The 23857-nt window shown below is 39.5% G+C and overlaps 1 protein-coding gene and 1 long non-coding RNA gene across 6 annotated transcripts in view; one reads left to right on the forward strand and one right to left on the reverse strand.

Moving 5' to 3' along the window:
• The window catches only part of LOC121638221 (teneurin-3-like), a 226750-nt gene that overhangs the window by 154730 nt on the left and 48163 nt on the right, over window positions 1-23857 (reverse strand). For all 5 annotated transcript variants that reach the window (XM_041982854.1, XM_041982853.1, XM_041982851.1 and 2 more), the window contains exons 4-5: window positions 20584-20654; window positions 16638-16922 (exon numbers count right to left, since the gene is read on the reverse strand). In XM_041982854.1, coding sequence (XP_041838788.1) covers window positions 16638-16922; window positions 20584-20654 — 356 coding nt within the window. The remainder of the gene's footprint in view (window positions 1-16637; window positions 16923-20583; window positions 20655-23857) is intronic.
• Window positions 1175-23783, forward strand: LOC121638222. The gene is made up of 3 exons (XR_006009997.1): window positions 1175-1251; window positions 11107-11111; window positions 23774-23783. It is a non-coding gene; the product is annotated as an uncharacterized LOC121638222 (long non-coding RNA).

The raw sequence follows: 23857 nt of genomic DNA on the forward strand, positions 1-23857 counted from the left end.
CGTCTGCATCGTAAGAGGTTAACCAAGGGACAAAAGTGTAAAGGTAAATTTTTATCCAGACATACAGGACTAAAAGGAAGGTAGTGATGCTTTGATTGTCTACAGTTTGTCTCTGTGTTTCATTGATGTTGGTGTCAATCAGTCATTTGGAATAATTCAGTAATGCAACAAATGAGAAATGAATGAAGGCTGATCTTACTCTATTAAATAAATAAATGAAAATCCATTTATTCCTTGGTATTTGTAGGACTGTTATAAGCTTGGATAGGTAATACATTAGTCCATAAAGTAAAAACCCAGAGAAAGTATTTCTCTTTTTAGCGGGGTACTTGATGTTAGATGACATGATAATTAACTAAAAGAAAATACAACACTGAGCGCTGCAAAAGTCTTAAGAAAAGTGGTCTGTTAATTATTGATCCCTGTGTGATTAAAAAGAAGAAGAAGAAAAAAAAAAGACTATAATTTTGACAAGGACTGGGAGCCCAAGAAAGTTCAGCCAGAAGAAGTTTAAAAACAACAACTTTAAATGCCAAGGGGAAATACATCTGCAGTCTCTGATCTGTATGGAAGCTGTCAAGAAAAAGACATTATTGAACTCAGAGTTTGCTCTAATTTCAGCTCGTCAGCCTAACAACAAAGAATCCAAACCTTCACCCGGGACGGACCGGACCAAGATTGGGTTGTTTGGTCCCAGCGATGGCAGATATGACTGGTTCATATTCAAGACAGGTTATATAGACTTGTTGTTACCCACAGATCAGTAAGGGTATAAACAGGGAAAGTAGTTTTAAATTCTTGCCGGTGCTATTTCAAAAACCTTCTCTCTCACTTTATGAATTTTAAAATAACAAACTCAAATCTGAAACAAATAAAAGCATTTCAGTATTTTACTGTAGGCTACATGTAGGCATATGGAGAAGGGGAAAAATAAAAACACTTAACAATATGTTAAACTATTTATTTTAATTGGAACATTAATAAAATGTAGAGTACAGGTCTCTAAGAACAGCTCATGAAGCCACGAGCAAAAACATTTTTATTGAAAATGTCTGTAGATGATTACTGGTAGATGTTTAAATTTTGTTGAAAGTGATTTATCCAACCACAAGAATGTGTGGAATTTTGGTGGTGCAATTTATTGTTCGTCTTGTTCTGGCGCAAGCGACGTCTCTTGACGTCTGTTGACCAATTGTGGAAAATGTCCCAGTGCATTAAATCAAACGCACTGATCCCCATAGCAATCGTTATGTCGCGCAGAGAAATCTCCGGCACTTTTGTTCAGTGCTGTTAAAATTGAAAAACTGGAGGGAAAAAAACAAAAAAAAACAAAAACAAAACAAAACAAAAAAAACAAACAAACCATGAAACACATCGGCTTCCTGTCCTACTTATTTTAATCAGAGCATTCAGCAATGAATGTTAAGACATAACGTGGTTCACATTTCGAAGGCTGGGCGCAGAGGAGGCCACTGGGCTCTGTCCGAGGCCGAGGGGGGCAGGAGCCTGGGGGAAGAGAGGGAGATGCCCGGTCGAGGCTCTGTCCAGTATGGACCAAACCATCACTGACAGTTCTGAAACAATTCGGAATGAAGGCATTTTTAAACACAAAGTAGATTTCAAAACTGCATGTTGCTAATGGATCTTTGTCTGACCCAGAGTGCAGTCCTGGTTCTGGCCGGTACGGTCCGGTACCACCAGTACCGGACCGTACCGGCTTACTTTCACCACTGGGTATGAATCCACCTGCCAACAGGCGTATTTATACCAGACTATGATATTTTAAACATTACAGAATTAGACAAAATATAAAATATATACAATAAATACCATTATTATGAGGAATTTATATTGTAGGGAATTATTAGAACATAAAGGTGTTTAGAAAGTGACGCTCCATGGGTGAGTTCTGTTTCACTTCATTTAGCATGTCAATATGATGGATTTTCTTTTCTTTTATTCTGTTTCTTTGTTTTTATTTTACTAATAAAGAATCCATCCATCCATCCTTCCATCCGTCCATTCGTCCATCCATCTGTCCATCCATCCATCCATCCATCCATCCATCCATCCATCCATCCATCCATTCGTCCATCATAGATGAGTAAATGAGTGGATCTGTAGTTTAAATCAGTAAGAAGTTCAGCTTCTTTTCATCAACTTCAGGCTATAGGTTTTACTTGAAACGTCTCTGCTGGGATTTTATGTGTGTGTGTTCATGTATGTGCTTCTTTTGAAGTCTTTAAAGAGACATATTATGTACTTATTATGTACTTAAGTTGGCAGAAGTTCCTGAGGTCTTAATGAAATGGAAACAAAGTGGGTTCATTATTTGCTGGGTAAGATTTTGTCCAGGTGGACCTTGGTTCTATGGCGGTCTTCAGAGAAACTATCATATTCAGCTCTGTCTTCCTTTTTATCCTTGCTGTTATCTCGCCCATCTACAGAGATCTATAAAAAGTTTCTGGTGCCAACGAAAACCAGAGGGACTAACTACAGTTTGACATTTGAGCCCTATCTTTGTAAGATATGGACAGGATGAAATTATAGCCTTAAACCTTTATCTCTGTTCCGCACCTGATGGTTGTTGCCGTCTATCTCAAATTTCCACTGTTAGATGGGATTTTCCTAGCATGCCAGTAGTGTTCTTTCTCCTTTCATTAATTTTCTTAATGTTCTTCTCTTCAAAAGACCAGAGTCAATTCTTCATGTGGAAATATCTGAACATATCCTCTGCACTCCATGAAATGCAGTTATCAGGCAATGTTGCCATGGGAACATGAAAAAAAAAATTAATTTCTGAACAAGCATCATAAAAGAACATATAAGAGGTTTAACTGCAAAGTTTTTGCTTTTTTTTATAATAATATTTACAGCTGACATCATTTATTTAAGATCATTGAAGCAAAACATACTATTGTTAGGATAATATCCTACTTTTATCACTCTTTTGGTTAACATTAAGTAAATAAATTGAAAAAAGAAAAAGTGACCATAGATAAGTTAAACTCTGATTTATGTGGTGTTGTTCTGTTACAGCAGAGCTATCAGAGAATCTAAAACCAATCTGTAGGCTGGGTCCACAGACAGACTGGTCCTCCCACTCAACGGGCCTGCCAGCACAGACACACACACACACACACACACACACACACACACACACACACACACACACACACACACACACACACACACACACACACACATTCAACTTGCTGCCGTTGTTAGCATCATCATCACTTTTCCTAGAAGCCGTATGACACCATAAAGGACGGCCAAGGCGAGGTGGGAGTGTGAATTTTAACATAACAAAGAGAGATGAAAATACGAGGAAAATAAAGCTGTGTATGTGTGGGTATGTGAAGTTTCTCAGCATCAGCCATATGCTGAGGTCACACACACCATCACTTGCCTTCTAGCCACTTGTGGGAAGTCCTGAATGTATATGTGAGAGACAGAAGGAGGTGGATGGAGAACAACTGACGATCATTGCTGTTTACTTTCCTTATGTAGTTGTTGTGCTTTGGACTCACCCTGTAGCAACCAGCAATGTAATCATTTTGGCAAATTTTTATGTAATAAAGCCAATAACATAATAAACTGTGATAATGTAATTACACCTAAATTTACTTAGCAAAATGCTTAAAACCTCCAACAAAAATCTTGTATTTCTGAGAAATACAGTCTTATTCATGTATTATTAGCTTGCTTGTTGCAGCTTTTACATTTTCAAAGGCTTTCATGTTAAGCTAATAAGCAACCAAATAGCATAATAACCAACTACATTATTGTCTTTTTACCACTTAGCTTTCATCAATATAAAACGATCAGAAATCTGTTTGAAACTTGATCTTAAAGCGGGTTGACTCGTTTTCCCTTTAGGAGTGTCAGGTTGAACTAGTCTCATCTCTGGTTAGGTATCATCTTCAGACTGAAACAGATTCGGAAATGTTCTGGTGAAGTTCTGGTCGGGATGCTGTGGTACGGTTGGTAAAGTACAGCTCATCTTTCAGTTTATTACACCAGAATAAATTGTGAATCTTTTAAAGTCATTACCTCAGAAGAAAGTATAGTTGATGAACATAAACACACACACACTCACACACGCACACACAAACCTGTCCCTCATATATAATAAGCACTTTGTTTTCCAACTCCCCCTGTAGAGCATTTAATCATCTCAGGTAGGACTGATGTTCCACGATGGTACCAGAGTTGCTGATGTATCACACAGCTCTAAATGATAGTATTCTCCATGGTTATGGTAAGGTATTGAAGCTTAGTAGTCACAGGGGGTGAAGCAGTGATACAGCTGTGTCAGCACTAAAACACAGTTTTTTTTTCTTTAAATAAAAACTCTTATCAGGGCTGGTTAATCTAAATGAAAGGATGGACATACACTGAGAATGATGGTCTGTTTCATCATAAGGAAGGATCTCAGAGAGTGGGGAGAGTTTTATGTATGAGCTGAATTTTTATGGAATTTTGATGTTTGCATTAAATAAGCTGAATAAACAACAACAACAAAATCAAATTAGCAGAAAAAAGACTTGATTTTGCTGGTTTTATACCATCAAAAAAGACCAGAGCAGAGTGAAACATATATAAGGCTTGAAGCAGGAAACCACTTTGTTTTTTTGTTTGTTAAAAAAACAAACAAAAACAACAACAACAAAAAACAAAACAAAACAAAACAAACAAACAAACAAACAAAAAAACAACAACAAAACTTTAATCATGTTGGTACATGTGGACTTGAAAGCACAAATAATTTCCTGGTGCATCCTCCTTGACTGGTTGCAACCTTCCACACCAGCTCATCATCCTCATTGGGCACCTCTGTATTAGCTGACACCTGGACCCATTTTAATCATATCTCTCCAACTCAGTCACCCCCTCTATGCTGGTGTACTCCAGGGTTCTGTGTTCGGTCCTCTTCTGTTCATTATCTATGTATAAATAAGAAGTGAACTCATCTTTTTAGACAGAGATATTTCTTTTTATCCTGGAACAGGGATGACCTGGGTCGCCAGGGGGCTCCCGTTGAGAGGGGGGTACTGTCAGGATTGTGTTTTTCTTATGTCGTCATGTATTGTGTTTGTACCTTGTAATTCAGAGATCATACTGGGCATGGTGGTGGTGTTAATTGGAGATTCTCCTCACCTGTCTGGCCTTACCAAGCTACTTAAGAGCCAGTCTGCAGTCTACTCGTCACCAGATCGTTGCCTTACCCTAGTGGTTCAACTCCGGCCATTAAGACATTTATTGAGTTTTGTATACCGTCTCATTCGTAACAGTTTTTGTCTTGTTTACCTACCCTACAAAGGAATGCTGTTTTTCCAGGTGGAAGGACCAACCACAAGCTATTCATTCTGGCCTGCTGCCCTGCCACCACCCTCTGCCTCAGTAACTTTCAAGGACTCTGTAACCACCCAAAAATAAACTTGTTACAGCTTTACAGTATCCACTGTCTGCTCCTTCCTGGTTCCTGCCTGTCTTCCCACAAACCTTTACACTTAACCATTAAGTTTAAAAAAAAAAAAGTAGATGGCACTTTACCAGAAAAGTGTGCATTTCCAGGTAAAACAGGTCAGACATCAACAATAAATTCAGGCAACTGAGTGAATTTCATAATGGGATGTCATTAAATGGGAGCAGAGGCTATGATTGCAGTAGTTGTAGCTGGAAAGATGGACATGTAGCACCACGTCCAGCTTCACCTTTGTCTTTTTTCTGTCATGGTATTCCTTCTCCTGTTCTGAAGCTAATTGATTATTTGGTCTGGTGTTCATTGTTTTCTTTTAACTTTATTGAAACAAAGCGTGTAACACAACACTTGTGTGAACATTGACAGCCAGTGTTGTGAATGGGCTCTGGGGAGATTGCGTCACTGAGCCATAAAAAAGATGCATCTTTGTTGTACGCACGGACAGGAAAAGATATCTCTGACGTTTGCAGAGATATTCACTTTGGGAAATATTTTAGAAGATCGTGTAACATATGTAAGACATTTAAGGAAAATTAACTCCTTCCCTGCACTGCAAAGTAATAAAAAAGCCAGACATTAATAAATGGATCAGATAAATTAACATGTAATTCTTGTTATAAATGACCATTTTCATAGTTTATCTTCTAAATACGTCCAGAGCTCCAGACAAACCAACTGCCAACGGATTTTTTATTTTCTTTACTCTTCTTTATTTGGTCTTGAAGACTTGAGTCTGTTTACTGATGTTGATTGCAGAGAAAATGAAGAAAAAATTGAAATCTGTTGAGCTGGACATAATTTCTACAGCTCACATCATAAACAGCTACTGATAGGAAGCAGGATGGAGACTAGAAAGAGAGGGCACAGTGGCACTGTCTTCGTGAGAAAAAGATCAGCAAGGACAAAGAAAGAAAAAGAAATAAACGAATGAAGGCTTGAGAAAACAGAGGAGAAGGTAAAAGAAGACAGGCTGGTGGTAATGTCCTTATGATGTAGTGCCTGTCAGAGCATTTGCTTCAGAGGCCAAATGATCCTGTAAGAACAGCACTGCTATTGATCCAGCTATCACACAGCACCACATACTAATGACTAATGTGTGTATGTGTGTGTGTGCATGAGGGAGTGTATGTGAGAAAGAGGTAGATAAAAAGAAGGAATCAAAGACATGGGATAACAATGCAAGAGGAAAAAACAGGTAGCAGACAGAAGACAGAAGAGGTGGCTGGAAGATGCTGTGTGTGTGTGTGCAGGAAAAACAGTGTGTCTGCATGCTTAAAATTCGGACTTGACATTTCGTCAATGCTCCGAGAACAGTGTGATAGATATGAAACCCAATCTCAGTCTAATCTGTTTGATATCCGATCTCAGTTCTCACCTTGAATACTTTAAATACCTCTGAAACCACACACACACACACACACACACACACTCACACACGCACTCACACAACACATGGTCACAAGAATAATGTATTACAAGCTTCTTTCTTCATCTGACACATACTGGACCAGGTTGGCCTTATACAGACCACTTCTCAAGTACATTAAATGACAAAAAAAAAAAACTTGAAACTTCAGAATTAAATGAGACTTAATGTTTTAAAACTAAACATCTTGATTCCTGGTATTAGTTGAGCATTCAACCCAAGTTTTCATTTAATTTGTTAAATTGATTCATGTTTTTCTTTGGTTAATTAAGTAGCTTTAAAATACATTATAAGGTCAGTCATATACAAAAAAATGAAGTTGATTTTTGAAACAAAGACATTTTGGATCTCTAAATTCGAGGCTTGAACAATTTAGTATTATTGTAAAACAATCCCCATCTCTAAAAAAAAGTAGTTCCAGGGTTCAGCATGGTGTAGCATCCCCTCTTCTTCTAACAACTGTCTGGAAACATTTGGGAAATGAAGAGATCAGTTGCTGGAGTTTTAGGAGAGGAATGTTTTCCCATTCTGGTCAGATGCAGGATTCTAGCTGCTCTACAGTCCTGGACCTTGGTTGCTGGATTTCTACTTCCATGATTCTCCAGATGCTGTGTATCGGTGACAGCTCTGGACTGCAGGCAGGCCAGTTCAGTAGCCGGACTCTTCTCCTGTGAAGCCATGCTGCTGTGATGGATGCAGGATGTGGTTCAGCATTGTCCTGCTGAAATCTGCAAGGCCTTCCCTGAAAGAGACGTTGTCTGGATGGGAGCAGATGTTGCTCTAAAACCTCCATGTTCTTTTCAGCATTGATGGAGTTTCACAGATGTGGAAGCTGCCCACGCCATAGGCACTAATGCAACCCCATACCATCAGAGATGCAGCTTTTCACCTGTCCACTGATAACAAGCTGGATGCTCCCTCTCCTCTTTAGTCTGCAGGACACGTTGTCCATGCTTTCCAGAAACTAGTTCACATTTTCATCCAGGTTTCCACTTTGTCTCAGATCATTTCAAATGAGCTTTGTTTCAAAGAAGAGGGTGCTGGTTTTAGGATTTACTCATTAAAAGGTAAGAACTCAGCAGTATGAATTTAAAAATGTTTGAAGCTGCTTCCTTCGAAAAACAACATCTGACGAATTTCCGGGCATCAGCTGAACAGATAAAAAAAGCAAGATTAGAATCTCAGATCTTCTAGATTCTGAGGTGACATAAATCTTTATTTAATGCACAATAACTTTCATTCAAGGTTCAAGGAATCATTATTAACCCTGTGTATTATCTGTAACTCTGCATACTTAGCCTAACTGTTTAGCTTAACTGGACACAGCTTTAATCTGATAAAAAAAAAAAGAGAGTTATGAATATCCCAATATCCTATTTAAAAATCTGTATATTTTTAGCCTTATGACACCCAGAAACTCAACAGGATGACAGACAGAGCTGTCCTATAACTGAACAGTGGTGTGGTGGTTAGCACTACGGCCTAACAGCAAGGAGGTCACTAGAACAAGCCTCGACTGGGGAGGAGTTCAAACACATGCGTTCTCTGGGTACTCCGTCTTCCTCCAGAAACATGCATGTTAGGCTAACTGGTCACGCTGAGAATAGTTGTTTGCCTACAGGACACGGCATCCATAGTTTCCAAAATCCATTTTAAATGAGATTTGATATTTGATGGACATATCTATTTGTCTGTCTGTCTGTCTTTCTGTCTGTCTCTCTGTCTGTCTGTCTGTCTGTATTTATTTATTTATTTATTTATCTCCCAAAGTGTGTCCACCTTGAGAGGTGGAAACACTTCCCGAGGTGGAAGAGAGTGAGAAGGCTAAGATCCTGTGGGACTTCCAGATAAAGACCAACAAAATGGTGGTGGCCAACCAGCTGGACATTGTGATGATGGATAAGCAGCAAAGCTGAAGTGATGGATGTAGCCATCCTCAACGATAGAATATATCAGGAAAAGGAACACGAGAGACTGGAGAAATACCAGTTTAAAATTTTTAAATAAATTATATTCATTATAGACTTTGATGTATAATATTGTTACTATCATTCAGTTTCCTAGCTTAGGTTATTAACATCAATTAACACATGAAAACAATGGTTGCCTCAGAGTTGTTTTTAATTATTGACTAAATAAACTCAATTTAAAGAATTTCTATTAGGAAAATCTTGAGATTGGACATACAATGAATGTTTTCTAGGTCAGACAGGGGTGGGTCAGACAGAACAATAAATTCTAAAACGTGTTATTGTGGCGGCTTTCTGGCTTTTTTTTTTCTTGTGTTTTTAAAAGCATTTGTTTGTTTGTTGTTGCGGCAGTTTGTTGCACTTTTCCTTTAAGACAACAAACTCCTTGTGCTTTTTAACGCAGTGACAACCCAGATGCTTTATCAGGTTCCTGGTGTTAAAGCTGGAAGCATTAAAGCCGCCTCTGGAAACATCAGCCCTGCATATGAGGCATATCACTGTTTCGGGATTTTCTAACCAGTAATAATGCCAAATTGCTAACATAACGCTAATGCTAAATGTTAGTATAATAGTGACACACATGAACCTGCTTCTCTTCGCCATGCAGGACTGTGTAACTTCCTGTGTGTGTGGTGGGGTTGGACAGAGAAAAAATTATGATTCCCTTTCTGTGATATCGGATGGTGTTTAGATAGAAATAGTTGAAGATCAGGTCCCCTTACTTTTGGCAGGATGGTTGAGTATTTCCGATGCTACCATCGGTATTGGCCTACCTCTTTCCTGGATGAATGTGTTTGAGTTTAGAAGAAAGGCGATAGAAACTGTCTAATTAGGGGATGGTATGAAACTCTCTGTAAGGGCCTGGTGGTCCCAGGAGCACCGCACTAAACTTCTTCTGTTTCACTATCTGTGAAACAGAAGAAGAGCTGACTGACCAGCCATCAACATTACAGATATCATGGCAAAAATAACCTGAAGACCACTTGTGACTTTCTTCTTCTTTTATCCTCTCTTTGAGGTGATGTCCCCACTTTGATGGTTTCTGTGGTGCATGTTGTTTCTGAGCATGCTTGAACCACATTGGGGTTACCTGATGTGATTAGTTTCAGGGAAGACTTAAAAAATAGCGGCAGCAACACAGAAGTGGACTGTGGTGGATACAAAGCTTTAGTTGGAAACTGAAATAGTTTAGGATTAATGAGCATCCTGACAGTCAAAAGGTTCAAAAGTTAAAGGAAAACGTTTTCAGAATCAGTATGCATTAAATCTTTCTATCATGTCATCACACAGCTGACCGGATCATTTTTTCTCCATGTAAACGTCTCAGCTGGAATCTCTGGTTTGACTGGTTTCAGATAGTTGAAATTTTGTCCATGTGAACATAGCTATGGACAAGAGATGTGTCCATCATTTCTCATTTTCTATCACAGAAGTTCCTGTTTGTAGGTCTAGACCGGGAAATAAACCCTTGAAACTCCACTATTATCAGGCCCCCCTGAGGTCTATCTCGTCTATCATCACCAGTGTCTCAGGAGTGGTAGCTCTGTGGGGTAAATAGTGATGGATAGCTTCCCCTTCAGGTGAGCTACAGAAGTTTTCCAGGCATTTATATCCCATCCAGGAAGAGCCACTAAATGTAGTGTTTATTCAGAGACTCTATCTGGTAAATCCACAGTGATACATGATAACAGCATTATTTATCACATTTCATCATAAAAACATCACTATCACTACTATGTTGCTAAGAGACCTCTATTTAGACCTGGACATGATGATGGAGCCACTTCCTGTCACACTTTCCACCAATCAGAAAGCTTAGATTGACAGTAACGTCCAATCAGGAGCAGCCAAAGATCAACCAGTGAGCAGAAAGTTCTATGTGTGTCTGAAAAGAAAAAAAATAATGCTAAAATAATGCAGAAACTCTGTGTCTGCATCAGAATTTCATCTTCATCTTCAAATGGGCTGAGTGTAAAATGCTAAACATTAAAAGCTAAATAAGCAATGATAATAATAAAAAAATCTGTGCATTATTACATGAAATGTCAAAGCAGTCTGAAGTTATTAATATTTATTCAATACACACGTCAATTCTGCTTGAAAGCTAATGTGTGTGTGAGTTACCATGTGTGAATATGTGTGAGAGTTGGCGTGTGTGTGTTAGTATGTGTGGGAGCTAGCATGTGTGAGTTAAAGTGTGTAAGCTAATGTGTGTGTGTGAGTTGAGGTTACAGTGTTAAGCAGCTTAGAGATGATAAATGGATTAAGTGTTATGTTGACACATAGAGGAGTAAACTAGTTGGCAAAGAGGAGCTCAGGGCCTCATTTTCTAAAGCTGGCATACGTACAAAAACCGGCGTAGCCAGCAATTCTAGTTCCTACCTCCACGGCATTTCTGACCCTGCCGTACGCTCAAAATCTGGAGAAACGGGAAACTGTGACACCAACGGCACAGAATAAAACCAGAGATGATGTGAAATGTGAGACAGTCAAATATTACCTTTCACACTCTATATTAAAGCAGTTTGAAAAAGTGAATCAAAAAGCACATTAATACTCTTGGGAGTCACTGGCGTTACAGAGACGCAGCAGGAGGAACCAGGCCATGCCAGACAACGCGGTGTCTCGCAGACATCTTTCTGAAGAAGTCATCCCAACATGTACATTACAGTTACATTAACTAGGCTGGATAGCTCAGTTGGCGGGGCGTCCGTCTCCCATGCGAGAGTTCGAGTCCCACCGGGGACGAACATCTTCCAGTTGGGTCCTTAGGCAAGACCCTAACCCCCTTCAGATGTAAGTCGCTTTGGAGAAAAGTGTCTGCTAAATGGCTGTAGAACATGTACCAGTCAGTAAAAGAACAAGTGAAAGTGTGACGCACCCAAAAAGGTGTGCAGAATAACCATGGCATGTGGTGTCCTGCACAACGTCGCACTGATGAATGCCATTTGTTTTCCACCCGGCCTCCCTCCCCTCACCGTGAGGACCTTGATGCATGGCCCCCTATCCGACATGGAGTTTGGGGGAGCTAGGCTGCATGAAGGTGTCATGCAGTTCTTTTAACTAGCTAAAGAATTCAGATAAAATGCCACACATCACTTCACGGATTTGTTGCATTTCAATCCGGACTTCCTTGACTTGATTGTGTCTCTTTGCGTTTGCAGGACGGTGTCCATCAGCACCTGCCCACTTCCAGGTGCGCCATGTGCTTGTGCTCAGCTGGCCATTCCTACAACCTTTCGTTAATTTGTGATTCCACTGCTGTGATCCCCAAATAATATGTTTTTGTGAGCCTCCACCTCACCAACAAGCACCTCAACAAATTGTGTTTTCTTGTCTTCTCGGTTGCCATGTTTAAGCTTAAAATGCCACACATCAGCTGGCTTATTAATAAACATAAGGTATTGTGCATTGACCATTTATGGTAGAATGTGGGTGTGTTGGGAGTGGGATATGAGCCAATTTTACCTGTGCAAACTTTCAGGAAGAGTGTGACTTAAGGGGAAAAAAATACACCTGTGTGTATGCCTGCTTTCATGAATCTGAATAGTTTTTGGCGCCCACAAACTTTGACTTTTGGGCGCATGTACACTTTTAGTCAGAATCCTACGCACAGTTTTATAAATGAGGCCTCTGCTGTTGTTTCTGCTACTACTGCTCTGCTGTTTATCTTTACACACCACAAACCAGATCATTTACTGAAAAAGCTCGGTTATCGTCAGGTGATATATTACAAGTTACTGACAAATAAAACAGAAACAAACAGGAACAAATAAAATCCTGAACAGCATGCTGAATTTTGTTGAAATTATTATTATTATTAGATTTGCTCCAATGTTTGAGATTAACAGAAATATCCACTGAGTCGTACTGCTTATTCTAATTCTTTACAGATGTGAAATCCAGGCACTGTTTCCTTCTGATGACATTTTAAACAGACACACTTCTATTAGTAAATGTATGTTTATTTTTCTGGCCCTGTCGTTGAGATCATCGGTATCAGGTATCTGGGTGTGCAGCAGCTGGGCACCCAACGCTCCAGACACCATGCCAGTGTTTATCTGGCAGTGTGTATGTGCATATTTAGGTGTGTGTCCACTGGGGAGTCGGCCAGACGTCTATGGTCTAATATTTCCTCTCAGGAGAGAAAAAGATACCTAGAGGCTTCTCTCTTTTCTTGTTCTGCCTTCATCCTCAACTTTCCATTGACTTGCTTGTGAATTGTTGCACCTTTTCTTCCCTCAAAGTATGCAAAGTTATACCTGAAGTCCAGCTTCAACAGAAGACAATTTCTTCCTTTTTTTATTTATTTATTTATTTTTTAACTTCTCCTTTGCAAAGGGAGGTAAATCACATAAATTGTAAACTTAGACAAATTTGGTTTGTGAACAGCCGTTTTAAATCCCAGACTTAAACAGATGGACATTACCTTGATGGGGATAGCTTGGATGGGACTGTAGAGTTATACTTGAAACCTGGACAAAATTATCTAACTTTGGAGCTTTATATCTATTTAACTACGAAATTTCATGAAAGGGATCATGAGCACCCTGATGAGAAAGAGAGAATCTGGTTAACAAACCATAAAACAGAAAATATTACTGAATGTGACTTACTAAGAGTCTGCCACTGGCTTGATCACAGACACAGGATGACTCTGTCCATGTTCCATATAAAGGTTTAACTTCACAGACAGAAATATATGTCAGACAAAACTGCTCAATGGGTTTCCAGAGAATGTATGAAGAAGAGCAAATATTCAGCGAGCAGCAGTTGTCTGGACCAGAATGTCTGGTTGATGTCAGAGGTCAGAGGAGAATGGGGCAGACTGGTTAGAGATAATAGAAAGACAACAGGAAGTCCAATCAGCACTGGTTCCTACCAAGGTCTGCAGAACAGCATCTCTGAACATACAACACATCCAGCCTGGAAGCAGATGGGCTACAGCAGCGGAAGACCACTACAACTGAGGCTAAAGTTCACACAAACTCACCAACACTGGACAATAGAAGGTGGAGAAACGTTGCCTGGTCTGATGAGTCTCCATTTCAGCTCCACATTCAGATACTAGGCAGGTGGCAGATGCTGCCAACGCCGCGTCAGAGAGGAGGATGCAGCTCATTTATTCCTTTCTTTTCATTTAGAAAATAAACATGTACAGAAACATCTGAGACTGCTAGCACTTTATTTAGTGTTAAATATATTTCTTTCTAGTTCCTGGGTGTTCCAGTTGGGTGGGCGTGGCTGCAGTTGTGGGTGGAGAGGGTGAGGCCTGAGACTCCACCCAGCACTGCAGCAGCCGTGTCCTCAGAGGAAGTCGTGCAGGTGCAGAGAGACACCATCCACGCTATTAACCAGGTGGACAAGGAGCTGCAGGAGATGCACATGCTGGCAGCAGACCGTCGCCTTCTTCAGCCTGAATGGATTTTGTAACATGGAAGTTTTGTTTTACAATGACAGAACATGTTTTACCAGTTGAGGTTCTAATTAATAACAAACATCTGGTTCTCTCATAAATCCAGATTTTTTTATGTGTGTGTGTGTGTGTGTGTTTGTGTGTGAGCATGCACTCCCAATGGTATCAGTATCAAATGTGCTTCTTTATTCATTTTTGCTTTAATATAGAACATGTGGTATGAAAGGTAATATTTGATATTGAACAAATGTCTCACATTTCACATCATCTCTGGTTTAATTCTGCACCGTTGGTGTCGCCGTTTCCTGTTTCTCCAGATTTTGTGCATATGGCAGGGTCAGAAATGCTGTGGCGGTAGGAAAGTTCTCCAACCAAGTGTGGTTTTTATGAATCCCAGAAGTTGACTAGAATTGCTGGTTACGCCGGTTATTGTTTGAATGCCAGCTTTATAGATGAGGCCCCAGATCTTGATCCAGTAGAGCAGCTTTGGGATGTAGTGGAACCAGAGATGCTCATCATGGATGCGCCGACAAACCTGCAGCAACTGTATGATGCTGTCATGTCGATGTGGAGCAAAACCTCTGAGGAAGGTTTCCACCACCGGGTTGTTGATGGAGTACAGTGTCACACGTTTACCATGTGTCCAACACATAGACTGGAATAGTGAAGAATTAAAGTTCCAGTTTAAATAAAATGAACAGAAAACTGTTTTTTCCTCTTCAGCCACAGCTGAGTCCTCAGTAAGTGTTTTCATATTTAAGCCTCTTCTTCTCAACACTTATTCTACAAACAACTGAGAGCAAGTGTGGAAGCATACTTCTTGCAAGGCTTCAAAATAAGACACACACACTCACACACACTCAGATACGCCGCTGTACTTTAAAAAGTCAATTAGCCTTTGAAAACTTGACGACTACTCATTTTTAGATATGCAGACTTTCCTCCAGAGCACTGACATCCACAGCATTGTGTCATTTAATAAAAACATGATTAAACTTAATATAGGAAATACATTGGCTCAGCAGTTTATCTCACTGTTAATTACAACACTGCATTCTTAATGAAAACATGTGTGTATGTGTGTGTGTGTATCTGGTTTAATGAAAACATTGTGTATTTCATTATATGTGTGCCTATTGTGAGGGGGTGAAATCATAAACAAACTCCTTCTTGAGAATATGTTCACACCTGTTTGGGAAAACTACCTTGAGGATAATGAATAGGCTTCCTGCACACAGCAAACACACATCCTAAAAAATAATTAGATAAACATTGTTTCAAAAAAGGACAAGGCAGCTAAAGTGGACTAGATAATTAAATCATTAGCAGCTAATTTAGTATTTTGCTGCCTTTTACAATCACAATAAAATAAAATTAAATAGTTAAATACAGAAATATGTGCACATTACTGGACAAAGGTTAACAAACCCCAAATGAGGACAGCATGGACCTATGCAGCAGGCAGCAACATCAAGAAGAAACACGAGAAACTGGAAAAATAACAAAAACTTGGAAGTTGAAAAAGCAGTGGGGAACCAAGGCAACAGTGGTGCCAGTGGTAGTTAAATACGCTCCAACAGATCCCATAAAACAGCACCAGAGATTCCCGACCGGAGGACACAGCCACCCTCAGATGGACAGACACGCATACTGTTCATCACATATTTCTCTAAGAAAAACCAAAAAGTAGAAGCAGTTTGTGGAAAACTAAGCACACAGCACCCGTCTATAGAACCACCAGATGATTTTTGTCATTTCGTTGCACTTTTGTTGCAATGACAATAAAGCTGTATTCTGTTCTAGCCTGTTATATCGCAGAGGAAGGATTTTAGCTCACTCCTCATTACAGCTGCACTTTCCTGAGGTTTTCAGGCCCCACCACAACATTTCAAAGGGTTAAGGTCTAAAAGTGAAGCTTTGTTAAAACGGGTCTTTCCAAGCAGGCAGTACACGAGCGATCCTTTTCTAATTCTCCGGTCATGAACTTTACATGGGATATGATAATCCAGAGAGTCTGAGATGTAGTCCGTTTCTCCTGGGAAGATCAGAAACTGCCTTCAGTGTTTTCAGGCTTCAGTCAGTCTCGCTTCAAATGATAACCTTCCCAGACTGATGGGCAACAACAGCTGCTTCCCTAAGATCAGTGCTGACGCCCTTCGTGCTTGGCATTGTGCTCTTTAGTCTATTCTTTTTATTAAATAAATGATGGCATGGTGAATGATGTTCACTTGAGGTTGTAATTAGCAAATTTTACCATGAAGAGACCACAAGATCTTTTTTTTTTAATATCATGGAAAACAACAAGTGAAATGGAGAAAACACAAAGAGACGTCCTACCGTTGTCGCTATCTGACTTGTTTTCATGCTCTGTGTCCGTTAGAGTCAGTACTGAGTTGGAGCGGCTGGACAGGCAGGAACTCTTCCCAGAAGATTTACCCAGACCCCCCCGGCCCCACAGCCGCATGGCCCGCTCCGGTGACATGACAGCCGGGCTGTCTGCATCTACATCCTGGGCCGTACCAACCGAGAAGCCACGGTGGGGAAGGCCGATGTCAGAACAGAAGGCCAGGCGACGTGGGGGGGGCTCACAGATCCCCAGCTGACGAAGACTGAAATGTTGACCTGCCAAAGAAACACGTGAAGGTTTCAGGACTGGATAAAGTCTGAGAGACTAAACAATACAAACTCCATGCTTCGCCTTTCTTATCCCTTAACTTTTATTGCTTCTGACACATCCTCATGTATAAAAAAAACAACAAATGTCCACAAACCAAGAGAAGCTACAGAGACAAAAGTGCTGTAACCCCTTATCGCCTGAATTTATTTACAATTATTGAAAACCAAAATATGACAATGAAAAAAAAAAGGGAGAAAATAAAAAAGAGTGGCAGAAAATAAACTACATCTAAATATTAATTACATTAATAATGATTAATATATAGACAAATAATAAGTAAATGATATAAAAGAAATACCTAAATAAGAGTTAATAAAAGCAAATAAAATAAATTAGTCTCATAAAAATAAATAAACTAAACAAAGACCAGAAATGGTTTGTGGGGTAAAATCCACATCCTGAACTTTTTAAACAACATATTTTATCATTTATGTTTTTGCTACTTTTTCTTTTGTATCTGCGTTCATAACTTATGGTTAGGTAGCTGGGATATGCGACGCGTCTGCATACGTATCATGGCTGCCACGCCTTCTGTGTGTTCGTTTGTCATGTAGGACGCTTGAGTTGACGCAAGGCAGCGTGTTGCGTGAGCAAGATGCAATTGGCTTAAACGCTAGAGGCACTTATGTGAACCAGTGCTGTGTACTCCCCCTTGTGGTGAGTTGTGTTTCTGTCATTTGCAGCAAGTATATACACAAACGTAGAGGAACATTGACCTGTACACTTGCGTTCACAGGAAGTGTACCCCAGCCCTGCCCCTCACCCCCCTCCCCTGTTTATGTGTCCCAAGGTCCTGTCAGGGGCCTGTTTATTTGTTGAGGTTGTGCCTCATATCTGTTCATTTGTTTTAAAACTTGCTGTCTGCATTGAATGAACCACACGTAGCCTGAATTTTCACTGTATATGAAGCTTAAGGACCAGTCCCTGCAGTCTTGCTCTCCTTTCCATTTTCCTCCTTTTCCCAAACACACCTGGTCGCTGTCGCCACAAGCAAATAACCTGAGAAAACGAGGTTAATTCTGTACGATGGCCTCTGCCCGAGCGTTTCCAGCAGGAATGCAAAATATACTTTGTCTCTACTTTGCATCCAAAGACATATGCTAATCAAGATGCTGGTTAAGGTGCCTGGCTTTGTAAATTACATGCATTTAAGGCCTTTTCATCTGCATTTAAGGTCAAGACAATCAATCCAGTTCTACTTCACTGCACACATAACATTTGGCTGCCATAGTAGCCTCCACATCTGTGCTGAATCCTACATAACAAGGTCCACCTTTGTCCTCTGTCTCCACCTCCTCAACGATTCCCATGAACATCGTGTCTGTAAATGACAGCATAGCTCTGTCTAAAGTAGCCGATGCACTGGTCTGCTGGTTTAAAATATATTTGAAAACATGACAAATTATTGATAAAATTGGTCAGTATGTGATTTAATGAACAAATAAACAGGAAGAATATGAAAACTTTCTCAATTTAATGATGAGACAAAAAAATGGCAAGTGCTGCTGTTTAATTATAAGTTATATTAAATTTAAATAAGCTCCAGCTAGGACAATGATTAAAATAAGGCAGTGAGATGATTGAGTAATAATAATTTTCTTTTTAGTTCTCAAATGTTGATGCTGCTGAAAGTGGAGCTGGGGAACAACTGATGCACCCAGTATGATGCCTTTTTGTTTTTTTTTATGTGGATATTCCCATGTTCTTTATTCTTCACAAGGCTTCCATAGGTCACTTTCAGTGGATCTCTACAGCATTCATCATACACTTTTTTATTTTACAGGCAGTCCACCCTGACTTACAAATACGCTTCAAACCTCTTTAGTTTACTGAATCTACCTCAGTCTCCTCATCAGATTTTTGTGTACACCAGTATGGTAAACCAGACTCCCGGGATCAGTGAGACAGATGAGTGGAAGCAGCTTTTTATAGTCCCTTCGTATACTTTGATTATCTTGTCATGCCCTTTGGCCTGAGCAACACCCTTCTGGGCTCCCAGGCTTTGGGGAAGGAGGTCAAAGGGAGGTCAAGTGAAACTGATGTGAAAAAGGTGTGTGTTTGGAGCAGAATGGCCAGTTTCCTCCCCAGTGAAGCAGTTACAGCAGTTCTAGTGTGTATAAGTCACTGCAGAGGTGAATTCATCTGACACTGGAGGTGAATCACTCTTTCTGTGTTACTCAGTCAAAAGGTTCACAGTTCTGCCTTTTTTCCTGCTGCTCATCCTCTCCGGAGCCCAACTGGGAGGTGACAGAAAGAGAAGTTTGATGTGCTCTGGAGGAAGAGAGACACACTGTGCAAAGACGGCAGAAAATTCTCATCACATCCAGAATATGAAATGTTTTAACCCAGATAAAAACATCTCGTTTCTTTTCTTAGGTCAGTTTCTGCCTGACCCGTCTTCCTGGTCTCCACCTCAAATTTCTGATCCATCAGTGCCACCCTGAACACCTGCCTTTGAACAGTTCTTTATTCCACTAGAGGAAAGTTGTTCTTCTTTTTTCTTTTGCAGACATAGTAATTTGATTATATGTAAACTAGTTTATTTTTTTATGTTAATTTTGTTTTCAAACATTTCATTTTAATTGTTAAGGAGTGACAATAAATCTGAAGAATTGTTAACTACTCCACTCCTGTATCCAACCGCTAGTCATCCATATTTTTATTGATTGATGATAGCTTTGGTTGCAAACAATTGTTTTTATTCATATATCTAAAGTCTGATTCTGTGCATTTACTGTCAGAATAACACCGGTCAGACCAGCGAGTAGGATGGTTTTCTAATAATCTTTATGACTGTTAGCAGTGTGTGCAGTTCATTGGTCTCTCTTCCAGCTTTTTAATTTCTCCGATTGGAGTGCCACAGGGTTCTGTTCTGGGGCCCACACACCGTTTATAATTTATGTAAATAATGTGGGTTGAAATATAACTGCACTGGATTATTTTTATACAGACAACATCATGATTTATTGCTGTGCTTGTACCGTTGACATGGTTTTTGAACACTTGCAGACAGCTGAATTATCCAGGACCAGCTGCTTCAGCTCAGACTTGTTTTAAATGTTGACAAAACCACATAAGAAGTTCTTAGCAGAACCTCCTGCTCTTCTATCCTCTCGAGGAAAACCTCAACATCGGTCTTTGGTTTAAATTTCAGATTGCTCACCTGACAGAGAAAGTGAGGTTGAAGGTGGCAAAGAGTTGCTGCCACTTTTTGACCCCCCCGGCACTACTGTGATATGTAATTTACATCAACACCTGTATCATTCTTACTGTTCTGCTGCCATCTTTTTCAGGTCTTTCCTGAACCTCATTCTGTCCCTTAACCACAATGTGGTTCAATCAGAAACATCCACAGAAACCATCAGAATGAGCAGTGATGTAGTTTTTGTCTCTTATGGATTGGCTCATTGAAGGGTTTAAAGCACCACTCTGGATCGGATAGAAAATTCGTTCGGATCGAGGCTGATGGGATTAGCTGAGGTGTTTACATTTTTATTCTGACCAAGCGTTCGATCAGATCAAAAGTTCTCCACGTAAACACAGTTATTGATTAAAATGGTTAAAGTATTATTGCTCAAGTTAGCATGTGTGTGTGTTAACACTCACCTTGCCTGGTATAATCATCCTGTTCCCGATGAACCATGTCTTTGTGTCCCTTGGTCGTACCGTATAATAATCTGTTAAAAACCAAAAGTGAGACATGACTGTGTTAATAAAAAACAATGGTTTTGAATAAATAAATACTAAATAGATTTGTTAGATTTTTCAATACACTTCATAACAAGTTTTCATTGAACTTATCCAAACACAAAGGGCTGCCCTAAGCACAACTGCAACTGTAAAAGCTTTTACTAAATATAAGTATACATTCTGATTTTGTTTTTATTTATTTTTTTTTCTAAAATCATCCCCAGAACAGGGCCCGTCTCAAAAATTTTTTTCAGGAAACTAGATTTACAGGAAAAAAAATTCCTAAATGAACCAAAGTGTCCACAATGATGCATAATTTAATGTTTTCCAAGTGATCTCAAAGTAGAGTTTCAGATCTACCCCAAGACCAGTAACACCAGTATCGCCACAGAACAGTAAGATGAGAAGATAAAATCGTAAATTAAATTAATAAAGCTACTTTTGCATTAACAATACCACCAGTTAATAAATAAATAACAGTTGGAAACTGCGGACTCACAACTTGTTAACTCTACTTCTTAATGTTTTTTTTCTGCATGCGCCACTGTACTTTTTTTATATCTTGAATTCCATATTGTCCCATTATATATATATATATATATATATATATATATATATATATATATATATATATATATGCTGCTGTAACACTGAAACTGAAATTTCCCAGCCTGGAATTAATAAGCATGTCTGATTCTGATTCTGAGGGGTAAAAAAGGGAGAAAAGTTCTATGAAATGTCTAAGCAAATTTATCTGGCACATTGGAGTTTAATACTAATTTAAGAAGGAAAAACTATTGTAGTGTGTCCACAGGAATTTTTGAACATTCCTCCAGAAGATTTGTGAGGTCAGACACTGATGTTGGACCTTGGCTCTCAGCCTCAGCTCTAATTCACCTAAAAGGTGTTCTTTCAAGTAGAGGTCAGTAATCTGTGCAGGCTAATCTAGTTCATCTACACCGACCTCCTCATCCAGGTCTTTATGGACCTGTTTTGTGCACTGGTGCACAGTTGCTGGGAGCATGGAATTGTCCAAAAAACTCGATATGCGGAAGCATTCAGAGTTCCTTTCATTGGAACTAAGAGGCCAAGCCCAGCTCCTGGAAACATCCCTCCACCAAACTTTACACTTGGCACAAGTGATGCATGGCTTAGATGCAGCTGCTCAGCTGTGGAAACCCATTCCATGAAGCTCTCTTCACACTGTTTTTGAACTAATCTGGAGGCCACTTGAAGTTTGGAGGTCTGCAGCAATGGACTCTGCAGAAAGTTGCTGACCTTTGTGCACCTCAGCATCCGCAGACACCGCTCAGTCATTTTACGGGACCTACCACTTCATTTCCAATCGCTTCCACTTTGTTATGATACCACTGACAGTTGACTGTGGAATATTTAGGAGTGAAGAAATTTCATGACTGGGCTTGTTGCACAGGGGGCATCCTATTACAGTACCACGCTGAATTCCCATGCTTTCCGTGTGTCAGTCAGTCTCAGACCAATCCCAATGAGTCGGTACAGCTGATGATGTTTGTTTTTGGCCTTGTCATGACCCACAGCGTTCTGTGTCTTCCTGTTAATAAATGGCCACTGGGTCATACTTCGCCTTCAGAAGGCTGTAAAATTTGTAACTTTAGATCTGTAGAGATTATGAGTATAATTTATCATGACTCCAATTGTTTTGTTTTAAAGCTTATTTTGCTCTTAAATTGATGGTACTGATGCCTAAATATTTTTGATTTCCATGATCTGATTTAATGAGCATGAACACATTTACCATAGTTAAAAAAGTCACAACTACAACAACAATTTCAGCGATTTAGAAGAATAATAATAATCATGATTATTACATTATTACGTATTTATAATTAAAAGTGTGAATTTTAATATTTTTTATAACTTCATTCATTGAACATTGGCATACAGAGAGCGCAATATACAAGGATGACATAACTGAAGAATAAAAAGCAGTATGCTAAGACCCTAAAACCACCCCTTTTAAGTCACCTGCCAGCCATACACACATACATACTCCAAAAAAAGAAATAAATATAAACAAAAAAAACCAAAGAAATTAATAATAAATAAACACAGATAAATACATAGATAAAATAAATTAAAATGAAAAAAGCGGACAGAACTTTCTCTACTCAATCTCTAATTCATGACTGTAATCAAGAGACTCTGTTTGCTGTAGAAAAGGGTCCCAAGTGGCATTAAATAATTTCACAGAGCCCTTAAGCAAGAACCTCCACCAGAAGCACCTTGTTGTGCTCAGCTAGCTTTGTTGTTAGCAGTGCCATAATGGAGCCATTAAGGTCCTCCCGTTTGTGTTCCACTTTTTTTTTTATTTCTGACATTTTCAAACAAAAACATGCACTGTACAACACAGTGAAAGCTGTACCTAGAATGATACCCAAAGAGCTTTACATTACACATCACATTCACCCATCCACACATACATTCATGTATTGATGATGGAAGCTCCTGATGTAACCACGTCCCAACAGGAGCAATTTGGGGTTTGGTGTCTTGCCCAAGGACACCTCAACATGAACTCAACTTGACCAAGGATCGAACCGGCAACCCTCAGGCTACAAGATGACCACTCTGCCTTGCTGAGCCACGCCACCCTCATTTGAGTCATTTATTCAACTCTGGAAATCTAATATTAGTTATGTTGCAAAGTTTATATATATATTAGTGCTGGGCACATTAAAGCGTTAATGCTTAATTAACGCCTTAATTTTTTTTTATTGCATGTTAAATTTATTTGATTTTTTTTTATTTTGCTGACCGCTGGCTTTGATGACAGAAACATGCCGTCCATGTCTCCCTTCCCTGCTGCAGCGGTGCTTCTGATGTAGTCAGGAGAGATCGGGTTTATTACAATAAAGAGACGTTTTCTATCTGGAAAAGTAAAAAAGAAAAGTCCCTGGTTTCCAACCTAATGACAAGAAAAATAGATTTAAAAAAAATATATATATTTTAGCCACATATTTAGAGGCATTGTAGAAGGTCCAAAGAGCCATTTGTGGCTCCAGAGTTGCAGGTTGGAGACCCCTGATTTAGTGTTTGTAAACCAAAATTTACTGCATTTTCTCTATAGCAGTAGGCCTTCTTTTTCAAGGAAAGAGACAATTTGTGTGTAAAAATTCGATTAATCGCAGCATGTCATGCGATTAATAGCGAT

Source organism: Melanotaenia boesemani, chromosome 4 (genome assembly GCF_017639745.1).
Source record: "Melanotaenia boesemani isolate fMelBoe1 chromosome 4, fMelBoe1.pri, whole genome shotgun sequence".
Classification (NCBI taxonomy): domain Eukaryota; kingdom Metazoa; phylum Chordata; class Actinopteri; order Atheriniformes; family Melanotaeniidae; genus Melanotaenia; species Melanotaenia boesemani.